At 43.7% G+C, this 22,881-nt stretch overlaps 1 protein-coding gene across 1 annotated transcript in view; it reads left to right on the top strand.

The window, feature by feature from the left end:
• LOC122797744 overlaps nt 1–22,881 on the top strand; it is a 1,403,591-nt gene that overhangs the window by 1,091,502 nt on the left and 289,208 nt on the right. The window contains exon 18 of the mRNA XM_044066269.1: nt 16,993–17,104. Within this exon, the coding sequence (XP_043922204.1) occupies nt 16,993–17,104 (112 nt within the window). The remainder of the gene's footprint in view (nt 1–16,992; nt 17,105–22,881) is intronic.

The following is a 22,881-nucleotide window of genomic DNA, read 5'->3' as shown; positions in this document are numbered from 1 at the left end:
ACCTAAAGGAGGCATACCTGCATGTCCCAATCAGACAATCTTGCAGAAGATTCCTCAGATTCATAGCTGGCTCAATGCACTACCAATTCTTTGCACTGCCCTTTCGCTTATCTACTGCACCCAGGGTCTTTACAAAATGCCTGGCACCAGTAATTGCGTTTTGCAGACAAAAAGGAATTTAAATATATCCCTACTTGGATGACTGCCTAATTCAAGCAGAGAACAAAGATATTCTTCTACAGCATCTGGCGTTTGTAAAAAAGATTACTAACTGGCCTAGGGTACACAGTAAACAAAAAGAAATCAAAACTAGTGCCCTCTCAAGAGATGATAATCCTGGGTGCAAGCTTAAATACAACTGCCCAGATGGGCTTATCTCACGCCAGACAAACAAAAACATCTGACTACTTACTTCAAAACATTGGCAACAAACACCCACTTATCTGCAAGGAATATCCTGCAGGCCTTGGGTTTCATGGCATCCTGCATTCTTCTAATTCCATATGCCAGACTGCATATGAGGAAACTACAATGGTATCTAAAAAGTGTTTGGACTCAGCATTGCCACAGCCTGGAGACAGTAATTACACTCATTTCCTGCCTACAACAGGAATTTCGATGGTGTTCAGAAGCCTGTCACCACAACAAGGGTCTACCATTCAGGCTACCCACAGCCAGGCAAACACTGACAACGGATGCATCAGATTATGCCTGGGGAGCCCATATGGCAGGAAAATGTATTCAGGGCACATGGCCTGCAAACCAGATGCATCTTCACATCAATCAAAAAGAGATGCTAGCTGTTCAAAATGCCCTGACAGCCTTCAAGGACATGCTTCATCCAGGACAGTTACTGATAAAGACAGACAATACTACGCTCGTGGTACATAAACAAACAGGGTGGTACACATTCCTACCCCCTCTGCAGACAAGCAATGACCTTATGGGACACAGCATTGGCTTTCAAAGTTCACCTGCAAGCACAATTCCTGCCAGGAAAAACAAATACTCTGGCAGACGATCTAAGCAGAAACCTCATGGATCCCCACAATGGAAACTGGATCCACGAGTCTTCAGCATGATAAGAAGGAAATGGGGATGCCCAGACATAGATCTATTTGCCTCCCCACACAACTACCAGTTGCAGAGATTTTGCACAAGGACGTATCACAAGCAAGCATGGAAAGTGGATGCCCTATCCTTCAGCTGGAAAAATCTAACAGTATATGCCTTTCCTCCACTGCCTCTCCTTCCCAGGGTACTCCTAAAGGTCAGACAAGAGAAGCCAAAATGATACTGATTGCACCAGACTGGCCACGCCAGCACTGGTACCCAGTCCTAAGGAGCTTGTCTCAAGGCCCAGCATGGATATTGCCTCAAACTTCTCACCTGCTGACCCAACACAACAATCAACTCTTGCACAGCCATCTCAGGACCCTAAATCTGGCAGCATGGCAGATGTTTTTGCCTTGCAGAACACTCCTCTTTCAAAAGCTGTCTTGGATGTTATCTTGGAGGCCAGGAGGCCGAGTACTAGAAAATCTTATGCAGACAAAATTGAAAAGATTCTGCACTTGGAACCAGGAACAAGGCATTGACGCATCCATACCAGATATCCCTCAGATTTTACAATACTTAACTGAGATGCTGAACAAAGGCCTTTCTTTCTCATCAATTAAGATTCATGCCTCTGCCATTTCAGCCCATTACAATACGGAACCACCTCTTTTTTCACATCCCTTAATAAGGCAGTACCTCAGAGGGGCCAAAAACATTAGGCCTCCAAGGAGAGCACCAATTCCAACCTGGGACCTTAATTATGTTTTGGAAAAGCTCACACTACCTCCTTTCGAGCCAGCATCAACAGCAGACATAAAATTCTTATCCTGGAAAACAGCTCTGGTCCCTAGCATTAACCTCTGCAAGGCGAGTCTCTGAGTTACAAGCACTCATGGCGGTGGAACCTTTCCTCATTTTTTTTCCAGACAGGGTTTCTCTGAGGACAAACCCTACATTTATGCCTAAGGTGGCGTCCAGTGTGGCCCTCAACCAAACCATTCACTTGCCTTCCTTTTATCTAAATCCACAGAACAAGGGTGAGAAAATTCTGCATTCTTTGGACATACACAGACAGCTACGCTTCTACTTAGAACTAAAGCCTTCAGAAAGACTGAGCAACATTTAGCGTCTTATGCTAAGGCATCGCAAGGAAAGGCTATCTCAAAACAGACTATTTCTAAATGGATAGGCCATTGCATCCGCTTCTGTTATTCCCAACATGGCAAATCAGGCCCCATTCCACCAGAGCAGCAGCCTTCCTCAGAGGAGTACCAACCAAAGATATCTTGGAGGCTACAACCTGGAGTTCAGTGCACACCTTCACAAAACACTACCACTTACCTCTATACTCAAAGTCCAGAGCAGGCTTTGCCACTGCAGTTCTGCAGGGCCTCTTAGCCTCTCCTAATCCTATTTAGCCCAGCGACCTATCCTCATCTTTGGGATTCAACCCAAGAGTAATGACTGGAACAGTGAAACACGATGAACATAGTACAGTTGTGTACCTACCATAAATGTAGATGTTCGAGTGTATTCACTGTTGCAGTCCAGGTTACCTACGCACCTTCCCCCCTTTTTCTTTGCTGGGTCTATCTGCACTACTCTATCTTCTACAACCTATTGGGTGTATTTGCTTGTAGATGAAGGAAATGTAATTTCTGTGCATGCATTTCTATTGGCATATCTTTATCAGCATACTAACTTGGGGGCACCTGACATCTAGGGCAAGAAAAACTGAAGAAAATGGTGTCGGTTGCATCTTTTATACCCCTGGTGCAATGACGTTAGGGAAGAGGCGACAGCAACCGATGCCGGACCTAGACTTTGGAATTCTGGCCGACTGCGGGTCGCCTGCCAGCAGGATAACCCAAGAGTAATGACTGCAACAATGAATACACTCTAACATCTACATTTATGGTAGGTACACAACTGTACTTTTTCTTCTAAATGACTATAAACTCTGTCGGCATCAATTCTCATGTATAGTTTATACGATGTCCTTCAAGGATGCATCTGCAGTCATAACATATGGGTTGTCCTGCCTCAGGCAGCCCTTCGGTCGGCTGGATTCCAAAGTCTGGGTCTGGCCTCGGCTGATGTCGCACTTTCTCCGACGTCAGAGCGTCTGGGGTATAAAAGCATCAGCCGACGCCATTTTCCTCAGTCTTTCTTGCCGCGCGGTGCCCAAAGCAGAAGCTGTTCGCAAGTGCCGGTCAGTCAGATCCAGAGATTTCAGCTACCGAAGACTTAGAAAAAAGCTAAGTACCCCGTTGGGGACTCTTTCTTGCCTCAGCCGATGTCAGACAAAGTAAATAATTGTTTAACTTGTGGGAAACAAATACCTCATAAGGATTTCCATTCTTACTGCCTTCCTTGCTTAGGCCCAGACCACGACGTATCGGCCTGTTTAGCCTGTGCCTCCTCCAACCGATGAACTCTTAGACGTCGGTCGGAGTTTGCAGAGGAATCTTTTGGAGCCGATTTTGCTTATAAAATGCCATCAGACTTCGACTTCGCATATGGTCAAAAAACGCAAGGAAAAGGACAGACACTCGCGGCCCGCGGTTTTGGCTGAAACCACGGCTAGGCCTACTGCGAGTGTCTCGGTTTCGGCCAAAACAGAGTCCTCGGCGATTCCTTCTTCCGAAACCATACTTCCGACCGCCGAGGCCCGAGAGGCCCCGGCTGAGTCGGCTTCAGAACTACCTACAGAAGCTAGTGTTCAGGATTTGTCCGACACCTTACCTTTGGACATATCTACCCCTGCACATGGGGCTGCTAGGCCCCCAGCTTCTATGTCCATTAAGGCCTTCTCTAGGGCTAAAGCTGCCAAACTTTCAAAAGCTTTACCTGCCAAATCTACACCCCAGAGGCCTTCCTCTAGTTCACAGATCCTCAGCCTGGCTGAGGACCTTATTTCCTTAATTAGGGGTTCACATCCTCACCTAGACAGGGCCTCTCAACCTCCTCCAGACAAAAGGCCCAGGACTGACCCCTCTGAACCCCACTCCTCAGATGATTCCATGGATGGATCTGAGTTGTCAGACCACCGGGAAGGGGCTTACTCGCCTTATGAGGATTCAGATGCAGAGGAATCTATCCCTTCGGCCTCCCCTCCTGAAGAGTTTTCCTTTGGGGAGACTTTACACTTCATGAGAGAACACTTTCAGTGGCAGGGTCAGGATTTCTCTGATTCTAGAAAAAGATTACGGACCTTTTTGCATTTGCCTCAGCATAGGCCCTTAGCTATACATCCGGTTCTAAATGTAATTGATGATGTGTACAATGATGTCAGTACAGCCCCTGATACTCTTCCTCCGGCCCCTGCCAAACCTGACAGATATTACAGGGTCCCGGATTCTCATTTCCATCTGTATAAAGCCCATTCTGCAGACCCAGAAACTATTTCTCAGGGCCCTAAAGGGATTGCAGCCGCTACTGCCAAAAATCCCCTACTCTCTGATAGAGAGTCTAGAGCTTTAGAGAGATGGGGTAAGAAGGTGTATACATCTGCAACTCTTTCTGTCAGGGCATTAAACTGTCAATTCCATATGATACAGTACCAAGAGTATTTGTTAGATGAACTGAATAAGAAACTTTCTTCTCCTGAACCCCTAGACCGTAAATCCCTTCAGTATTTGGTACATAACTCGCAACAGGTTAGTAATCATTTCTTAAAATGCGGCTATGATGCACTGGAGGCTTCATTTAGATCAGCTATGACTGGAGCAGTTCGTAGGCATGCCTGGCTGAAGGAACAATCTTTGCCAGACCATGTCAAAGTTAAACTCCTCGATGCTCCAATGGAGAAACAAAATTTATTTGGCTCCCCTGCTCAGGAGATTCTAAAAAAGGTTGAAGAAAAAGCAAAATCTGTGCAAACAGTTAAAGATTTCCTGCAAGTTCAACCACCGAGATTCAGCAGAAACTGGCCTACAAAGAATTGGTCCTTTCCAGACTCGGACAGAGCCCAGAGAGGCAGGAACAGGCGCTCTAGAGGCAGAGGTCAATCGAAGGGCTCCTACAGAGGCCGTCAGTGGCAGCCTGCCAACCAGAGGAGTAGTGCAACAGCTACAACAACAACCACTACTACAGGACAGACTCAATGACTTGACTCTGATTCCGCCTACCAGGGATAAACTGGAAGCACCCTTGGGCGGAAAGTTGGCTTTATTCTCAAAAAACTGGCATTATATTACAAAGGATACATGGGCATTGCAAATAATAGACAAAGGATACAGGTTTCACTTCCACACTTTGCCAAAAAGCGGAATGCCAAACCTTCCACCAAATCAGAAGGCAGAGGCTTTAAAACAAATCAGCAATTTACTTCAGATGAAAGCTATAGAAAAGGTACCATTTTCAGAACAAGGCCAAGGATTTTACTCCAGACTTTTCCTTGTACCAAGAAAAGAAAATCAATGGAGGCCTATTCTCGACCTGTCCGCGCTCAACACTTATCTCATTGTGCCAAAATTCAAAATGCTGACCCTACAGCAACTTCTTCCCATGTTGGGCAAGGAGTCTTGGCTGGTGACTCTAGATCTCAAGGAGGCATACCTGCACGTCCCTATCCGACCAAGTTGCAGAAGACACCTCAGATTTCTTGCAGGATCAGAGCATTTTCAATTCTCAGCATTGCTCTTTGGCTTATCTACTGCGCCCAGAGTATTCACGAAATGCCTGGCATCAGTAGTTGCACATTGCAGACTACAGGGAATTCAAATTTATCCATACCTGGATGACTGCCTAATACAAGCAGACAACAAGAAGAAACTGTTAAAGGACTTGGCCTATGCCATACACCTGTTACAGGCCTTGGGATACACAGTCAACATCCAAAAGTCAAGACTAGTACCATCCCAAAGGATCACCTTCTTGGGTGCAGATCTGGACACAAACACCCAAATGGCCTTTCTCACAGAAGAAAAGCAAAAACAACTTCCAGATTACTTCATGATTTTGACAAGACAAACTCAGCTTACTGCAAGGAAGATCCTGCAGGCCCTGGGTTACATGGCATCCTGCATAATTCTAATCCCACATGCCAGACTGCATATGAGGAAATTACAATGGTACCTAAGGAGTGTATGGTCTCAACACAGTCACAGTTTAGAAACCATGATACCAATCATTCCATGCCTTCAAAAGGAATTCCTGTGGTGGGCTCAGGCCTGCCAGTCCAACAGAGGGTTGCCTTTCAGCAAACCAAAAGCAAGGCAGACCATCACCACAGACGCCTCGGACCGAGGATGGGGAGCACACATGGAGGACAAATGCATCCAAGGCCTATGGCCTCAAGGGCAGCTAAGCATGCACATAAACCAAAAGGAAATGCTGGCAGTGAGGCATGCAATCGAGGCATTCAAACCCTTCCTCCAACAAGGACATCTGTTAATAAGGACAGACAACACCACGGTCATGTGGTACATAAACAAACAGGGTGGCACACATTCTTACCCGCTATGCCGGATGGCTATGAATCTGTGGGATCTATGCCTGAATCTCAATATCCAACTACAGGCCCAATTCGTGCCAGGGAAAGAAAATGCACTGGCGGACAGCCTAAGCAGAACTACTATGGATGCACACGAATGGATGCTGCACCCAGACATCTTCAAACTCATAACAAAGACATGGGGAATGCCGGAGATAGACCTGTTCGCCTCCCCACTCAACCATCAACTGAAGACATTCTGCTCAAGGACATATACCACCCACAAGCTTGGAGGGTGGACTGACTCTCTTTCAGCTGGAAAGCCCTAACAGTATATGCCTTCCCACCTCTCCCATTGATGCACAAGGTTCTACTGAAAATCAGGAGGAACAGCCAAAAGTGATACTAATAGCTCCGGACTGGCCAAGACAACACTGGTATCCACTATTGAGAAACATGTCTCAGGCAAAAATCATGGCCTCTCCCCCTATGGCCTCTTCTTCTAACGCAGAACAATTTCAAGACCCTGCATCCCAACTTGAAAACATTGCAGCTAACTGCCTGGAAAATTCCTTAAATCCCAATCAAACTGCTTTATCTCAGAGGGTAAAGGACATTATCCTGGAGGCTCGCTGGCCTTCCACAAGGAAGACATACTCAGCTAAATGGAAGAGATTTCTTATTTGGAGCACATCAAAGGGCACAGATGTCACAGTGGCAAACCTAGCACATATCCTAGAATATTTAGCAGAATTGTTCCACAATGGCCTGTCCTATTCTTTCATTAAGATTCATGCTTCAGCAATTTCAGCAGAATACAATGTGGATCCACCTATCTTCTCACACCCTCTCCTCAGACAATTTCTGAGAGGGATCAAAAATGTTAAACCTCCAATAAGACCCCCTCTACCTGCCTGGGATCTCAACTTTGTGCTGGAAAAACTGACACTACCTCCTTTTGAACCAGCAGCATCAGCGCATCTACAGTTTCTATCTTGGAAAACTGCATTCCTTCTGGCAATCACTTCAGCAAGAGGAGTATCTGAGTTACAAGCATTAATGGCAGTGCAGCCTTTTCTTATTTTCCACCAGGACAGAGTGTCACTAAGAACCAATCCTACTTTTATGCCAAAGGTGGTATCTAGGGTATCCTTGAACCAAGCTATTCACTTGCCTACGTTCTTCCCTAATCCACAGAACAAAGGAGAAAAACTTTTGCACACCCTGGATATACACAGACAACTACGCTACTATTTGGACAGAGCAAAAACTAGCAGAAAAACTGACCAACTTTTTGTAGCATATGCAACTGGAGTGCAAGGAAGAGCAATTTCCAAACAGACAATTTCAAAATGGATAGGAAATTGCATTCGCTTTTGCTACTCCTTTCATGGAAAGACAGTTCCTGAAAATATCAGGCCTCACTCCACAAGGGCCACGGCCACCACTGCAGCCTTCCTACGGGGGGTGGCTACCAAGGACATTTTAGAAGCTGCTACTTGGACCTCCGTGCATACATTTGCCAAGCATTACAATATACCTTTATACTCTAGATCCAGAGCAGGGTTTGCAACTGCAGTCCTGCAGGGGATCTTAACTACACCATCCTTTTCTTAGTACCTCCACCCCCAGATAGGCTATGGTATTCTACCCATATGTTATGACTGCAGATGCATCCTTGAAGGACATAGTACAGTTTTGTACCTACCATAAATGTAGATGTCCGATAGGTATGCATCTGCAGTTAGGATTACCCTCCCTCCTTCCCCTCTTTGGTATTCCTAGGGTGCTTACCCCTCTTTTAGCTAGCTGGGGGAATCTATTATGGTGTATTTGTTTGTTTATTCATGTATATAATTTGCAAATGTTTTTCAGCATTTATCCAAATTTAGCCTTCCTAGAGGGCACCTGGCATCTGGGGCAAGAAAAACTGAGGAAAATGGCGTCGGCTGATGCTTTTATACCCCAGACGCTCTGACGTCGGGGAAAGTGCGACATCAGCCGAGGCCAGACCCAGACTTTGGAATCCGGCTGACCGAAGGGCTGCCTGAGGCAGGACAACCCATATGTTATGACTGCAGATACATACCTATCGGACATCTACATTTATGGTAGGTACAAAACTGTACTTTGTGGAAAGGCAAGTTATTGGTCTATAATTTTTAGGGTAGCTTGCAGGCTCACTCTTAAGTAGGAGCATTGTTTTTCTTGTTGTTAGCTAGGTTGGTGTCTGTTCTGGGTGTGCATATAAATAGTTCTTACTCATGGCTAAATCTTCATGCAAAGATGTTAATACTTTTAATCAAAAGTAAGGTACTGCATCTGGGCCTGGGATTTTCCAATTAGAGGCTTTTCTTAACTTTGTTTCAATCTCTCTGGCTGGATCCAGACTTCTCTAGATACTACTTGAAGACTACAAAGCTAAGTACCCGTTGGGACTCTCTTTCTTACCTCCGCCGATCAGAAAAAAGTTTACTTCATCCCATTTCATATCCTGTACCTTTAAACTTCTTTCTTTTACTTTTTCTATCCATTTAGCATCTTTATGTTCTACAAGATCTTCATAGATACTTTTCCAAAATGTATCTATTTCTTCTTTTTTTGGTGGTATTTCAATTCCTTTTACCTTATTTCCCAGTTCTCTATAAAACCTTTTTGTGTCATCAATAAATTGCTTATTTTGCACTTTTCCTTTATATTTACCTTCATATCTTCCAAGTTTTTCTACCTGTGCTGAAATTTTTAGTTTATTTGTGATAATATATGATAGATCCTGGTTTGTTCTAATATTGTACATTGCTTTTATCACATCTATCTATCTTAGTATTTTTCTTGATCTATTCCTGCTTTTATAGTCTAGCAGTGACACTTCTTGTCTTAATTTCTTTATAATTTTCTCTATTCGATATTTCCATGATGGTATTAATTTCTCCCCTTCCTTTCCCTCACTACCTTGTGTTCTTGTGGTAGAACTTTACCAGTTATTAATTTAGCTGCACAGTAATATATCCTGTTTACTTCTGTTATATCACATGGATCTCTATGAACAGTTCTAATTATTGTGTTGATTTGTTTTATCAGACTTCTGACTTTTTGGGTTTTATTAACCTTTTGCAGTTTATTTCTTTCATTAATCTTGATATATCTGTCCATGTCTATTAAATCGAGCAATTCTGCTCTTCGCTCATTTCCTTCTTAACTGAGGGCACGTCCCTTGTTTTCCAGTTCCTGCGGGCATTCTATAGAAGGTTCTATAGCATCTTCCTGTGACACATTCTCATCAATTTCATCCTATGCCGTCCATTGCTCTGTCATATGGGAACTCGCTGGCCTATCAATCTTCAAAATTGACTGCATTAGTTTCCACAGTTTCCTGCTTTTTTCTTTGCTTTCTAGCTTCAAGTGAACGTTTATACTGGTTTCCTGTGGAAGGCTCCAAATTATCTTCATATGGCACCTGACCAATTGCTTCCTGTTCCACTGGTTTCCCCCTGACAAATTGCTTCCTGTTCCACTGGTTTCCCCTTAATTTGGATATCTATTACTATGTCCTGTTGTGGTGCTTTCTGAATTAGATTTTCTACACTAAATCCTTCACTTCACAGGTTACTCCATGACCTCAGTTTCTATTTCTTTAACTTCTCCATTACTAATCTCCTTTTCTACTTTTCCTCTTTGTCTTCTTATTTTTTGTATTGTAATGTTTTCCATGTCCGGATTCCTTTGCCTGTATTTCTCTTCAAATATCTTTGGTGCTGCTCTTTTTGTATTGATTAGTTTTGCTTTCTCCTTTGCATAAATATTACAGCATATTAAATCTCATTTTCTTTCCCATGTCCATATTTCTTCAGATGTTTCTTGATCTTCCTGTTTCTCCCTGCTTCGGGGACTCACTCCATCCTGCTGTGATTAATCTGTGTTAGACCTTCTACATCAAATCCTTCACTTCACGGGCACTCCATAACTTCAACTTCTGTTTTTTTTTAACTTCTGCTTTCCTGATGATCTTTTTTACATTCCATATTTGTGGTATTATTTTTTATTTTAAAATTTTCCATATCTAGATTCTTTTGCCTCTGTTTCTCTTAAAATATATTTGGGGCTGCCTTCTTTACATTGATTAATTTGGCTTTTTCCCTTGCATAAATATTGCACCATAGCAAATCTTTTTCTTTCCCATGTCCGTATTTCTTTTTTATACTTTTCAAATATCTCTTGGTTTTGTTGTTCATATTTTCGCACTTCTGCAGATGTTTCTTTTTCCAAACAGATCAAGGTTTCTTGATCTATATACTGTTTTTCACAAATCTGTTGCATTAATGAACACAGTTTTTCATTTGAAGCTTCTGACCGTTTTTCTTGCAGTATTACTTTAGTAGTAGTTGAGTTTGTAATGAATCAGCAGATGCTGTTAAAGATCTGGACTGTAGCAGTATTTTTTCTTGGCAGAAGTAAGAATTGGGAGCCCATATTTAAGTGGAGAAAGGACAACTCCTTTACCAATGGCTGCATTGGCTGGTTGGAATAGAAAAGTGTAAATCTTTTTGGCCAAGTGGAGGAAGGGACTTTTATCTCACTTTATCTATGTGGAAATGAAAAGTTTAATGACTGATCAAGCCATAGTCTTAGTTATTTGAAGATGGAGGTTCTCTCTCTGGGATGGTTGTGTGGATCCAAGGTAGTTGCTTGATGAATTTTCTGTGGAGTTCCAAAAAGCACAGTTCTAGTCTTGGTGGGGTTGAGAAATAGTTTTTAGTTTATGAGCCAAAGGTGGAGCTCATACAAGTCTGACTAGAATTTGCATTGATTGTTGGTGTGAGAGTGACCTGATCATTAAATAACCATGTCCTCAGCCGAGAGGATAAGTGGGAGATGGGGGAGGTCACAGGGAAGTTTAATGAATATAGAAAAGAGGAGAATGGATCATTGTGGTACACCCATTGGTTCTCAGTGCAGATTGTTTGTAAGGATCATATTTTAACTTTGAAGTGTCTGTCAGTGATGATTTTAAACAAGGGAGCAGCATCTGGACTGATACCAATTTCAAGTTTTTGTTTTGGAGAAGGTAGTGGTCAGTGAGGTCAAAAGCCTTTGTCAGGTCTAGAAATAGGGCACCTGTAATGAGGCCACTATCAAAGTTTAGCAGGATATCATCAGTTAGGGACCAAAGTGCTGTCATAGTACTTTGTCTAGGCCAGCATCCATGCTTTGAGAACAGGTGATATTGCTGGATATAGAAGGAGAGTTGGGTGTAGACTGTCTTTTCCAAGATGTTTGCCCAGAAGTGGGAGTATGGATATTGGATGGAAGTGAGCGGTATCTTTTGGGTGGGTTTGCTATGGGAGAGATTATTCGAGCAGTTTTCCAAATCTGTGGCATGATGTGTTGTAGGCTAGATTATGTATGTGGGTGAGAGGAAGACATAGCTGCCCTCTGCAGTGATATATGAACCTGGGGTTTATGTTTCAGATCCAGGAAGGGGTGTCAGTGGAAATATTTCAAGTAGAATAGATACATTTAGGATGTATGCATTTGAAATGGAAGAGAGGGATTAATGATGGTGGAGGGGGTGGGAAATGCATGATCTGTCAGAGGTGTGGAGTTTATTGATGGGAGATTAGAACATTTCTTTAAAGAATTTAGCAGAGAAAGATTTGCTGTACCACATGGAATGATATTTTTAGACAGGGTATCATGAGCAGGATTTATTACTGTAAGTAGGTTAACCTCTTTCCAAACGTTTTTGAGGGAATATAAGGAGTTAATTTCTTTTTGTTTGGAGATTTCTTTTGTACATTCTGATGGAATTACTGGCTAGGTTGCACACGACTATAAAAAAATTGTGGTGATCAGTTGTGGGGTCTGTTTCCATTCTTGTCATACTTCATCCCTTAGAGTTAAAAGATGTTTGATAACCATTCAGTTCTGATGGGTTTATAAAGCCTGTGGTGGAGGAAGAATTTGTATTGGAGCTGGAGCAGAAAGTTGGTGAGGCTTACACCTGCTGTATTAGGGTCATGTAAGGAGAATATATGGTTCAAGTTGTGGACTGTGAAAAAGGTTCTGTCTTTGTATTTGTGCTACTGTGGTTTTGAAAGAATTTTAATACTGGTGGTCGTAGTAATGTACTAGTATTAATAGGATGTTGACAACTGTAAAGGTGATTGGGCAGTGGTCACTTAGTGATGGTGGCAGAATGTTTATGTTGGTGATCATTTGCTCTGTTTGTAATAATCAAGTCAATTGTGGAGTGTTTGGAGGCCCTAAGGTTAGGTCTTATTGGTTCTTTTTTTTTTTAAGGTGGAGACCTAGGTCTTCTAGGAAAGTACCCTTGTCAGTTGAATTATCTAGGAAAGGGTAAGGGTGGTAGCTAAACTGTAGTTATCTGTATTGGTTTACAGCACTATCTGGTTTACAGGAGGAGTCATTACTGGACACATTGCGGGTGATCCAAAGAGCACTTCTGGGTAACATCAAAGATTGAAACAATAATAATTTCATGAACTTTAATCATACTTCCCATCATGGTATTAGAAACCCGAAAGCCTTGGAGAAATTAAAAAAGAAGAGCAACTTAGCAAACCTGCTGTCCAACAAATTCAGCTCCACCTCTTGTGAAATCCCCATCAGCATAACCACCCCCCGAACTATCAGCAGGGAACAGGTCATAGCAGCACTCGCTAAGGCCAAAACACAGCCTCATGGTGCCCGACAACAATCCAGGTTGCCTACTAAATAGCCTGAAACATGACCTATCAGGACCACTTCAGTCACTTTTCATTTACAGCCTTGTCACAGCCTGTGTACCAAGCGAGTGGAGGATGGCAACGGTTATCCTCCTTCACAAGGGTGGACCATCAACCGACCTCTAACTACAGACTCATTAGTCTGACTAGTCCAATATTCAAAGCCATGGAACGAATTATCGTGAAAAAGATCAATAGACATTGGCAACCTACAGACACTGGATCCCTACCAGTGTGTGTTTGTCAAAGGAAGGTCATACCTACTTAACCTGCTAGACTTTGAGAAGGTAACCAAGGCAATGGATGAAGGAAAAACGGTGCATACCACCTACCTCGACGTGGCTAAGACATTCAGCAAAATTCCCCACTTGAATTTTGTGAACAAACTCAATGAACTAGACATAAATCCCTGCAGCAACTCTCTGGGTACTAGCTGGCTCACAGAGAGATGAAAGAAGTCAGGATTGGAGAGACCACCTCCACCAAAAGGCAGGTCACTAGTGGTGTATCACAGGACTCTGTGCTTGTCTCACTCCTGTTTGGCTCCAACTTTTCGGAGGTCAAGGCTAATGTCATGGGCTTCTGGCTCACCAAGTTCGCAGATAACTGCAAATTGGGAGCTATCATAAATCCCCTCCACTCATTGCTCTGACTTTTGCAAGAAGAGTATGAGAGTCTCAAGCTCTTGTGATCGCCAAACACCATTTTATCTTTTTTATAGATGGAATAACTTTGAGAACCAGTCCTTCCTTTTGGACTAAAGTGGGTTCAGAATTTACACTGATCTGTGTTTTCCATCTCCCTGTTTTATGTCCAGAACTCAAAAAACGTGAAACGATTCTACACACTGTGGATGTCCACAGACAACTCTGACACTACATCAGTGGAGAAAAAGCCATCAGGAATTCTAATCAACTGTTTATTTCCTATGAAGGGAAGAAAATGGGACAGTCTGCGTCAAAGCAGATGATTTCTAAATGGTTTTCATGCAATTTATTTTTGTTATTCATACCATAACAAGGCACTTTAGACAATGTCAGGGCCTACTCTGCAAGGGCTTTAAGGTGTTTGTGGCTTTTTGGAAAGTAGCAGACTCTATAAATATTCTAGAAGCAGCAACTTAGTCCTCTATGCACACATTTACCAAGCACTACAAGCTGGATTTGTTTTGTTTTTTTGGATTTTGTGGGTGCAGAGCAGACTTTGGTAGGACTATTTTCAGAAGGCTTTTGGGCCCTGATACTACATTCTCTTCCCTTTCCTTCTAAGCTGTGGTATTTGTCCCATAAAGCTTAGGCTAGTACAACAGTTATTTAATGATGAGCATGATGCATTTCTGTAAGTGAACTTGCCATAATAGTAGATGTACAAAAAGATCACTGTTGCAGTAGGAACACCCCCCCATACCCCTTTTCTTTTTGTTGATTTTTATGCCAGAGTAGTTTTTTACCCCAGCACATATCTAACTTTCTGGGGTCTAGCCTCCCTTTTTATGAGGTAAGAAAGCTGAATTTTTGGTGCCCATATTGCTGTCTTTATATCACTCAGAGACCTACAGTGGCATACATGCAAAGAAGGTGCTTTAAAGCTTTGTAAACTGCTGGGTTTCCAATCCTTGTCAGGATAGCTCCCATACAGCAGTTATCTATTTGAGCATCTACTGTTGTGGTAGGTCCACTTACACAACTGTACTTTCATTAGTAGTGGAAAAACTACAGACCCTAGAAGGGGACATTTGAAAACTTTGAGTCCAAACTGGCCACACCTACTAAAGACAGTCATAAGGCCTTCTTCAGATATGCCCACAATCTTAAAAGAAGCACTCGGATCTGCTCCGAACTGGTGGTCAAGGACATCACATACACAAATGCCATAGATATAGTAACCTGGTGGCAGACAGGTTCAGTGAAAACGGCACCCCTCTTTCCCCCATCAGTTAATCTGGACATCCCCAGAACCTGCCCCCTCCCCTTATCTCTAGGGAGTAAGTCATTACTGTCTTCTCAAAGGCAAAAACTACAGCCTCCATGGGACCCGATAACATCCCAGGCTGCATCCTACATGAACTCAGGCAGGAACTTGTAGCACCATTAGGCACCCTATTCAACCAAAGCCTGAGTACCGGCTTTGTCCCTGCTGAGTGGAGGACATCCACTGTCATCCCTTTGCTCAAAGGTGGAGCATCCACCGATGCAGGAAATTATAGACCCATCAGCCTAACTAGCCTGATCCGCAAGGCTATGAAGCAGATTGTCATAGACCTCATTAACAAGGACATTGGCAACCTCCAAACAGTCCTACACAGTTTAGTTTCATCAAGGGGAGGTTGTGCCTGTTAAATTTAGTCAACGACTTTGAGACAGTCACCAAAGCCATGGACAAGGGGAAGACTCTGCACACTGCCTACCTTGACCTGGCCAAAGCCTTTGAATACTATACCCTAATCGAGTATAATAGATAAACTCTCTCAACTAGGCGTCAATTCATATGTTACCAGATGGGTAGCAAACTGGATCACTGATGGAACCCACCTAGTCAAAATTGGGGAAGCCACCTCAAGCAGTAGACCCATAACAAGTGTTGTACCCTAGGGATCGGTCTTGGGGCCTCTGTTGTTTGGGATATACTTTTCTGAAGTGCAGGCCAAAACCAGTGGGCTATGGCTGACCAAGTTTGCAGATGACTGCCAGCTGGGCGCTGTCATCAATTCCCTTAGTGATGTGGACATCCTCCAAGAGGGTCTAACCCAAACAAATGACTGGTGCCAGAAACATGGCCTCAAACTGAATGCCAAAAAATGCATCATCATCCCCTTTGGGGAGAGTGACATCCCCACAAATTATCACATTAATAACAGGGTCCTAAGCACGCAGTCATTCATGAGGGACTTGGACACCCAAGTTAATAGTAAACTGACTTTTGACCACCACATTGCCTCCATTGTATGGAAAGTTTTCTATATGGCCCACCTCATTAGTAAGGGCATCTCATTCAGAGACAAGGTGGTCATAACATCCCTGTATTCTTCCCTTCTAAGACCCATTATTGAGTAAACTGCCCCTTTTGGCATATACCTCACAAAGCACATGCAGCAGCTAGAGGGACTGCAGAGATTTCCTCATCAGGAGAATCCAGGACCTCCGACATCTACCTTACACAGGCTAAAAGCCCTGTCCCTCTACTCAGTCTGTTACAGACTCCTCAGAGGTGACCTCTGTCTGGCATACAAAGCAATGTCAGACCTCACCTTGATGGGACTGCTGCATATCCACAGGTCAGGTTCCACTCAAGTAACCCCCACACTCAAACTCAACCTGGTATGTGACATCAATAGGACTTGTTGGCGGGGCAGATTTGTGTCCCAGAGACACTCCCCATTCTGTGTAATAGACTCTCTCCACATCAAGCAGAGTACCTCATTAATCCTTTTTAAGTGCAATCTGGATAACTGGATGGGGAGCAGAAAATACACCCCTGGTAATTCCACCTGTGTCCCTGCTGGACAGGATCATCGGGTGCTGACTTGTCAGAACATGGGCTAAATTCTTGGCTATGCTTGTAAGGGCCTCAGGGCCAATAACCTGGTAACTTCCTATGAAAAACTGGAGAAGGGCTAAATAAGGATAAACAAAGGCTAGAAATATCCAGATCAGAATATTTTTTTTTTTATTTTAGTTAATGCTTTTCTTTCAGTCTAGAGTTGAAGGATGGGCAGTCATTAGCATAAATTTTTTTTTTTTTTTTTTGTAGGAGTCGTCTTCTTGTTCTTGTGAGTCCCAATTCATCTCTTGCTACAAGATGGTCACCAGCAGTACTACCGTGGAGTGGGCAGATCTATGTGAACTGTGGTGGTGAACAAAAGGTATGATGTAATCGTCTTGAATTTTTATTAAAATTTGTTCTAGTGTAACTGCATCCCATATCAGAGATTTATACATCATAAGCTAACTAGAATAAAATCTGTGCTAGGAGCTTGCTAAGATTCGCTCATTAGTATCACCTTACTTGTTTGAGCAGCTCTTGTGCAGTAAAATATCAGGTGGACCTGTTCATGGTTGGGGGGAGCAGGGTGTAAATTGTGGAGTTGTGGAACTAGAATGACAGTAGGCATGTAATATTGGTGTTATGTCCCACAGGATTAAGAAAACAGCCTTAAAAATTATTCAAGCCATACAGTGTATTACATTCACGTACAATCCTCACATGTGGTGCACAATATCTCTTCAGTGATTGCCTGTTTCATTTTCCACCCCAGGTTGTCTGTTTGCTTCCTTTTGAAGTGTCTCCCATATCTTATGTGCCAGACTTCTTGTACCCACCCACTGTCCCAGAACACGTCATTCCTGCCTCTTCCTACTGATGCATCTAGAATCTGCTATCCTCCTCTCTGCCTTCATTTATCTGTCTCATGAAGGTTAGATACCATCTATGCACTATTCCCAGAATTTAATCTCCTATCTCTACTTTCTGCATATACTTCACTGCCTGAATGGTGGTCTTCCAGTATCCTGCAGCTCCCTTCCCCAATTCTTTTTCATTCCTCTTTGACCTTCATTCCCTTAGTGCTGCTTTGATCTGTTAGTCCTTTGTCTCCCTAAGCTCTTCCGCTTCCTTCAGGCTGCCATCCTCTCGTTTTACTCTGCCTTCCTGTCTGTTCATTTCTCTTGTTACACACTCTGTAGTTTTTCCAGGTCTCTCTGAATATGAAGTGGTTCCACCTGTGGGACCCTGGTATTCTGTATTTCTGTATTAACTCCACCATTGCTTTAAATCTTTCCCCACCGTCCTTTTTTTTCCTACATACCAAATCATCATCTTGAGCTATTTCTAATTCTCAAGATTTCATTTTTCTTTCCTTATTTGCCCTCTCTTCTGATCAAAATAGTTGCTTGGGGCCCTTCACCCCACCTCATACATCCCAGCTGTTTCAGTACTACTTCATTCATGTCCTTCACTAAGCTTCTCGGTGCACATGTTTTACTTTGTTGGTTAAGCTCCTCCTCCTCCTCTTCTGTTTCTATACACCGAGTGATGTGTTTCTCCTTTCCTCATTCATTCTAATGTTTGCCTTGCTTATCCCCCCCCGTCTTTGTTGACCAAGTCTGCAATTTTTTTTGCATTCGATGTAGCCTTTTGTCCCAAAGATATATTTGTATGTTGTGAGCTAGGTGGAGGATTACTGATAATCACCTCATCCGTGCTGCATTAATTCTCTCAGGCAATATAGAAGTCTTCTCACCCCCTTTTTGGAGAGTATCCCTTACCTTTTTGCAACTCTCTCTAGGTGTGTCTGTTCTCTCACAGTGTTCCTAACTTAGAGCCTTAAGTACTTGATGAATTCTGTCTCTTATCTCACCTGTTTCCCTCACTTTGCCTTCAGTCTTCCTTATCTTGTTAGTAGTGTTTCTTTATTTTTCCAAAATATAGTGAATGCCTCTTACGGTTTCCATTGCTGCAGTCACATCCTCTGACAGTAACATGCAGTTATCTGTATAGAACACAAATTGAGATTGTATTCCTTTCTATTCAAACAATGCTGAATTGTGTCAGACTTCCACTGCCAGATCCTCAACTACAAGCCTAAATAGACCTGGTAGTAGTGAGCTCCCTCATCTGGTGCCCTGTCTATACTTGTGTGTGCTGATGCTCTCCATTTATGATTATTTCAGTTTCTGGGTCGTCGTAATTGGCCTGCATCTACCTGCCTTTACTGCTGTCTCTTCCATAAGAATTCCCAAATCACCATATCAAAGGCCTTCTATGGGTCAAAAAGCACAATTCCACCTTTTATTTCCTGCATCTGTTCCTTCTTGTGCAAAAATTCTAGCAGGTCCAACCAGGTTTTTTTCTGCCTTCCTTCCCTTCACAAAACCATTTTGCCTTGCTTTTATTTTATTTTTGTGATGTCACCCAGTCTTCCTACTACTACCTTTGACAAAATCTTGATGTCTTCATGAATCAGAAGGAGGTCTATAATTTACCATCTCCTCCCTTTCTTTTCTCCCCATTTAGGTATCATAGTTATCCTGGTCCTCCTCAAGTCCTGTGTTCTTTTGTATTTCCCGTCTAGTTCCTCCATATTTCCTCCCCTTCTAATTTGTAGAATTCTAGGATGAATCTATCTTTCCTCCAGCTTTTTCTCTCCATCTTGTATGTGGCTTTGCTCATCTCATTACTTGACCCCTCTGCATTCAGCTAGTCTCTCTCTGTTCATCCTTAGAAATTCTCTCCCTTTCAATTCTTTCCCCATTCCTTTCAGAGTCTTTTGTCCATTCCTGTTTATAAATCTCTTGTAGTACTTGAATGTTTCCCTGATTAGCATTGTCCTCTTCTAAATATTCTCCATCTCCTCCCTATATCCTATGTACTTCTCTACCTGTTTGCTGCATCTGATATTTCTGTGTTAGCCATTCCATTGTGCCGTCCTCACTGTGCACCAGTAATTTTTTCCAGTACCTTTGCTGAATTTCTTGCAGTGTAATAAGTGCTCTCTAATTCCATTCCTTTTGCTCTTTCTCTGATCTTTAGTGCTTCCTTTCCACTCATTTCCTCCAGCTTCCTTCTGTACCACCCTTGGAGAGCTGTCTTCTCCAGCTCTTCAATCACACTTCTCTTCTTTCCTTCTGTACTCATCCATTGTCCCTTGCAGTAACATCGAATCCCATCCCACTGATGCTCTTCCAGTGTGTCACTGTCTTTATATTGCTCTGTTCTTGACTCCTCCTACTAATCCTTGTACTCTGATCCCTTCCATTTATAGCTAGCCCACCTCTACCCACTTCTCATTGTTTTCAGCTCTTGCACACTTCCTTTAAGTCAAACTGCTGCATCTTATGATGTAGCTCCTCTGTATTTGGATCTCTCATATTTCCATTAAGTTTTTATTCCCTAAGAGCTTGTCAGCCCTACTTGCTTGTATAAAATATTTCTTCTGAAGGCGTAGTGTTAAGTTGTCTATCTCGCCTTCGTTCTTGCTCGTTGAGATCGAAGCCGATCCTCTGCTCTGACTCAGCCATCTTCTATAGCTCGAGAGCTGTTTACTGGCTCGAGGCTACCCCTTATCCCATGATGCCTAGTGATAGCTACCCAGATCTCGTTTGCCGCTTCAGCTGCGAGGTGTCGTTTTTCTGGCTCAGGCTCAGATAAAGTTTTTTGTATAATTTTCTTACTCTAAAATTCTGTATTTTCAGTGTTTTATTGTTAACGATTAGTCTTGTTTTTTGTGATAGCTAGTGTTTAGTTGTAGTATCCCTTCCTTTCCTTGTAGAAATCATTTAACTTGGAGAGTTCTCCCCACCCCTCCCCCCCATCCTCTTCTTGTCAGGTTAGCCGTTTAGGTTAGAGGCTTTCCTTCTACCTTTCTTTCATAGGCTAGCCGTTTAAGTTAGAAGCTTTCCTATTAAAAAAAAAAAAAAAAAACTTTAGCTATAGTCTTGTAGTACAGTGTGTTTTTTTTGTGTAGACTGTATTTTGCTTTGGTAGCTGCTGTTGTATTTGTTGTTTCCTTCTTTCAGGATGTTAAAAGAATCCAACGTGTCTGGATTCAAGAAGTGTGACTCATGCTGTCAGAAAATGTCTCTGATAGATGGGCACACTACTTGCGTCTATTGTTTAGGCGCTGTGCACCTGCAGGACTCTTGTTCTATCTGCCATGCCTTTAGTCCAAGAGTCCTGCAGGAGCGTAAGAATAAGCTTATTCTTCGGGGTCTTCCTAAACCCCAGGATTCACCAGCCAGGAGCTCTCAGCCTGTGAAATCCCCTAAATCTATCAAGCCGTCGGCTCCAAGTTCTGAGCCATCCTCGGTTCAGACTCTGGCATCTACTTCGGTTCCGGCTGGCACTGATAAGACTATCTCCCCGTCGGCTCCATCAGAAACTTCGGAGCCTTCGCGGAGCCACAAGAGACTGAGGTCCTCTTCACTGGAATCGGTACATTTGGCTCCTTGGTCTCCGTTGTTTCAGAGCGAGTGCAGTCACCGATCCTCACTCCTCTCGATCCTCTATAGGCTGTCGGATCACAATGTGGAAAGAGTGGTCAGTAGGTTGCTAAAGTTGTCCAAGATGTTGTCCAGCCCTCCTCAACAGGTGTCTGCTCCATCCACTTCTCTCGATGTACCTCCTCCGACTCCAATGAGTTAGTTGGGGTTCGAGTAGTGGAACCATTGGCTCCGATAACTCTATCTCCTTCAGTTCCAATGTCGGCTCCGATTCCCTCGGTGGTGCTGGCCGTCGAGGGATCTGGGCGCCAGGGTTCCCTCGTCAGCTCCGAGGGGGCGAGGGGCATCGGAACCTTGTCCGACCCCATTCTCCCTGTCGGAGCTTTGGCGCAGGTGAGCTCGGCTCCTACATAGGCCTCGGAGCTGTCTCCCTGGGTGCGGAGAAAGATTCCGATTTCCTCAGAACCGGAGCTTTCTCTGCATCGTGGCAGGGATGCCTTCGATGTCATGTGGAGTGTGCTGGCCACTGAGTCAGCTCCACTAAGGGCCACACCTGCTCCGTCCCCTGTAGTGCCTGTGCCAACCTCTGCTCCTCATCCAGACCCCAAGCTTAGGGAACCGGCGCTCCAGGGCACCCCATTGGGTGTTTCCTCTTCTTCCGAGGCCTCCCCTGATCATTCAGAGGATCCCCCTCATAAGAAGTGCAAGAGGAAGCACATTGACTCCCCTCAGTCTGTTACTTCTGATACAGACTTAGATGATTTGGAAGGGTCCTTGAGATCCCCCTCTGAAGATGTTTCCTTCTCGGACATCCGAGAAATGCTTAAGCAGAGGGGGAACTGGAATCCCCTAGCCCCTACCGAGGATGAGTCTGTATTTCTGGATGCATTCGGTTCCCGACCTTCCACCTCCTGGGTTTCTCTGCCTTTCGATCCACTTATGGCAGTGGTGGCTCGAAAGGCTTGGTCAGCTCCGGATACAGTGGAACCAACTCCGAGGAGACCTGGCAAATTCATCACAGCACCCCAGGATAAGCAGTTCCTTACCAAAGGTGTTCCTGTTGATGCCATGGTGGTAGCAGCAGCCACCAAAAAAGAGTTAGCGGAGACCTCTTCCTCTCTCCATCCTCCTAACAAGGAGTATAGGATGATGGACAAATACAGGAAGCGAATGTTTGCTTCAGCGACCTTTTCTATGAGATCACTGAACTACTTGTGTCATTTTACCCGGCTTCAGAGGGATCTCTTTAAAGAGCTCGGAAATACCCTTCAAGATCCATCAGCTGAGGGGGCTCAAGCTAAAGTAGCTTCCCATCTAGCGACGCTTAATTCTGTAGTTAACTCCTCCATTAGGCTCATTTCTTATGCAGCCGATGGTGCGAGTAAAGCCGCAGGTACTGGTGTGGCCCTTAGGAGGGATGCATGGATGCAGCTGTGTAATTTTGCGGAACCCTTTCAAGCGTCATTCACCAACATCCCTTTGATGGTTCCTTTCTCTTTGGACCACAGGTGAAAGACACTTTGACTAGGTGTGAGCAAGAAGGCAAGACCCTCTCTGCCGTGAGAGTCCATTTTTCCACTCCTTCTAGACCGTACCTCAAAGGTCAGAAGAGTGGCAAAATGTGGTTCCGAAAATCCCAGGGGGCCTTACTTGACACATGTAGTGATTTTCCTCCAGGGGCAGAGGGGGAAACAACAACAGA

The sequence above is a fragment of the Protopterus annectens genome, chromosome 3.part1 (assembly GCF_019279795.1).
Source record: "Protopterus annectens isolate FY-2018-M chromosome 3.part1, PAN1.0, whole genome shotgun sequence".
NCBI classification, from domain to species: domain Eukaryota; kingdom Metazoa; phylum Chordata; order Ceratodontiformes; family Protopteridae; genus Protopterus; species Protopterus annectens.
Note: the sequence above shows the minus strand (reverse complement) of the source record. Positions and strands in the feature narration are given on the sequence as shown.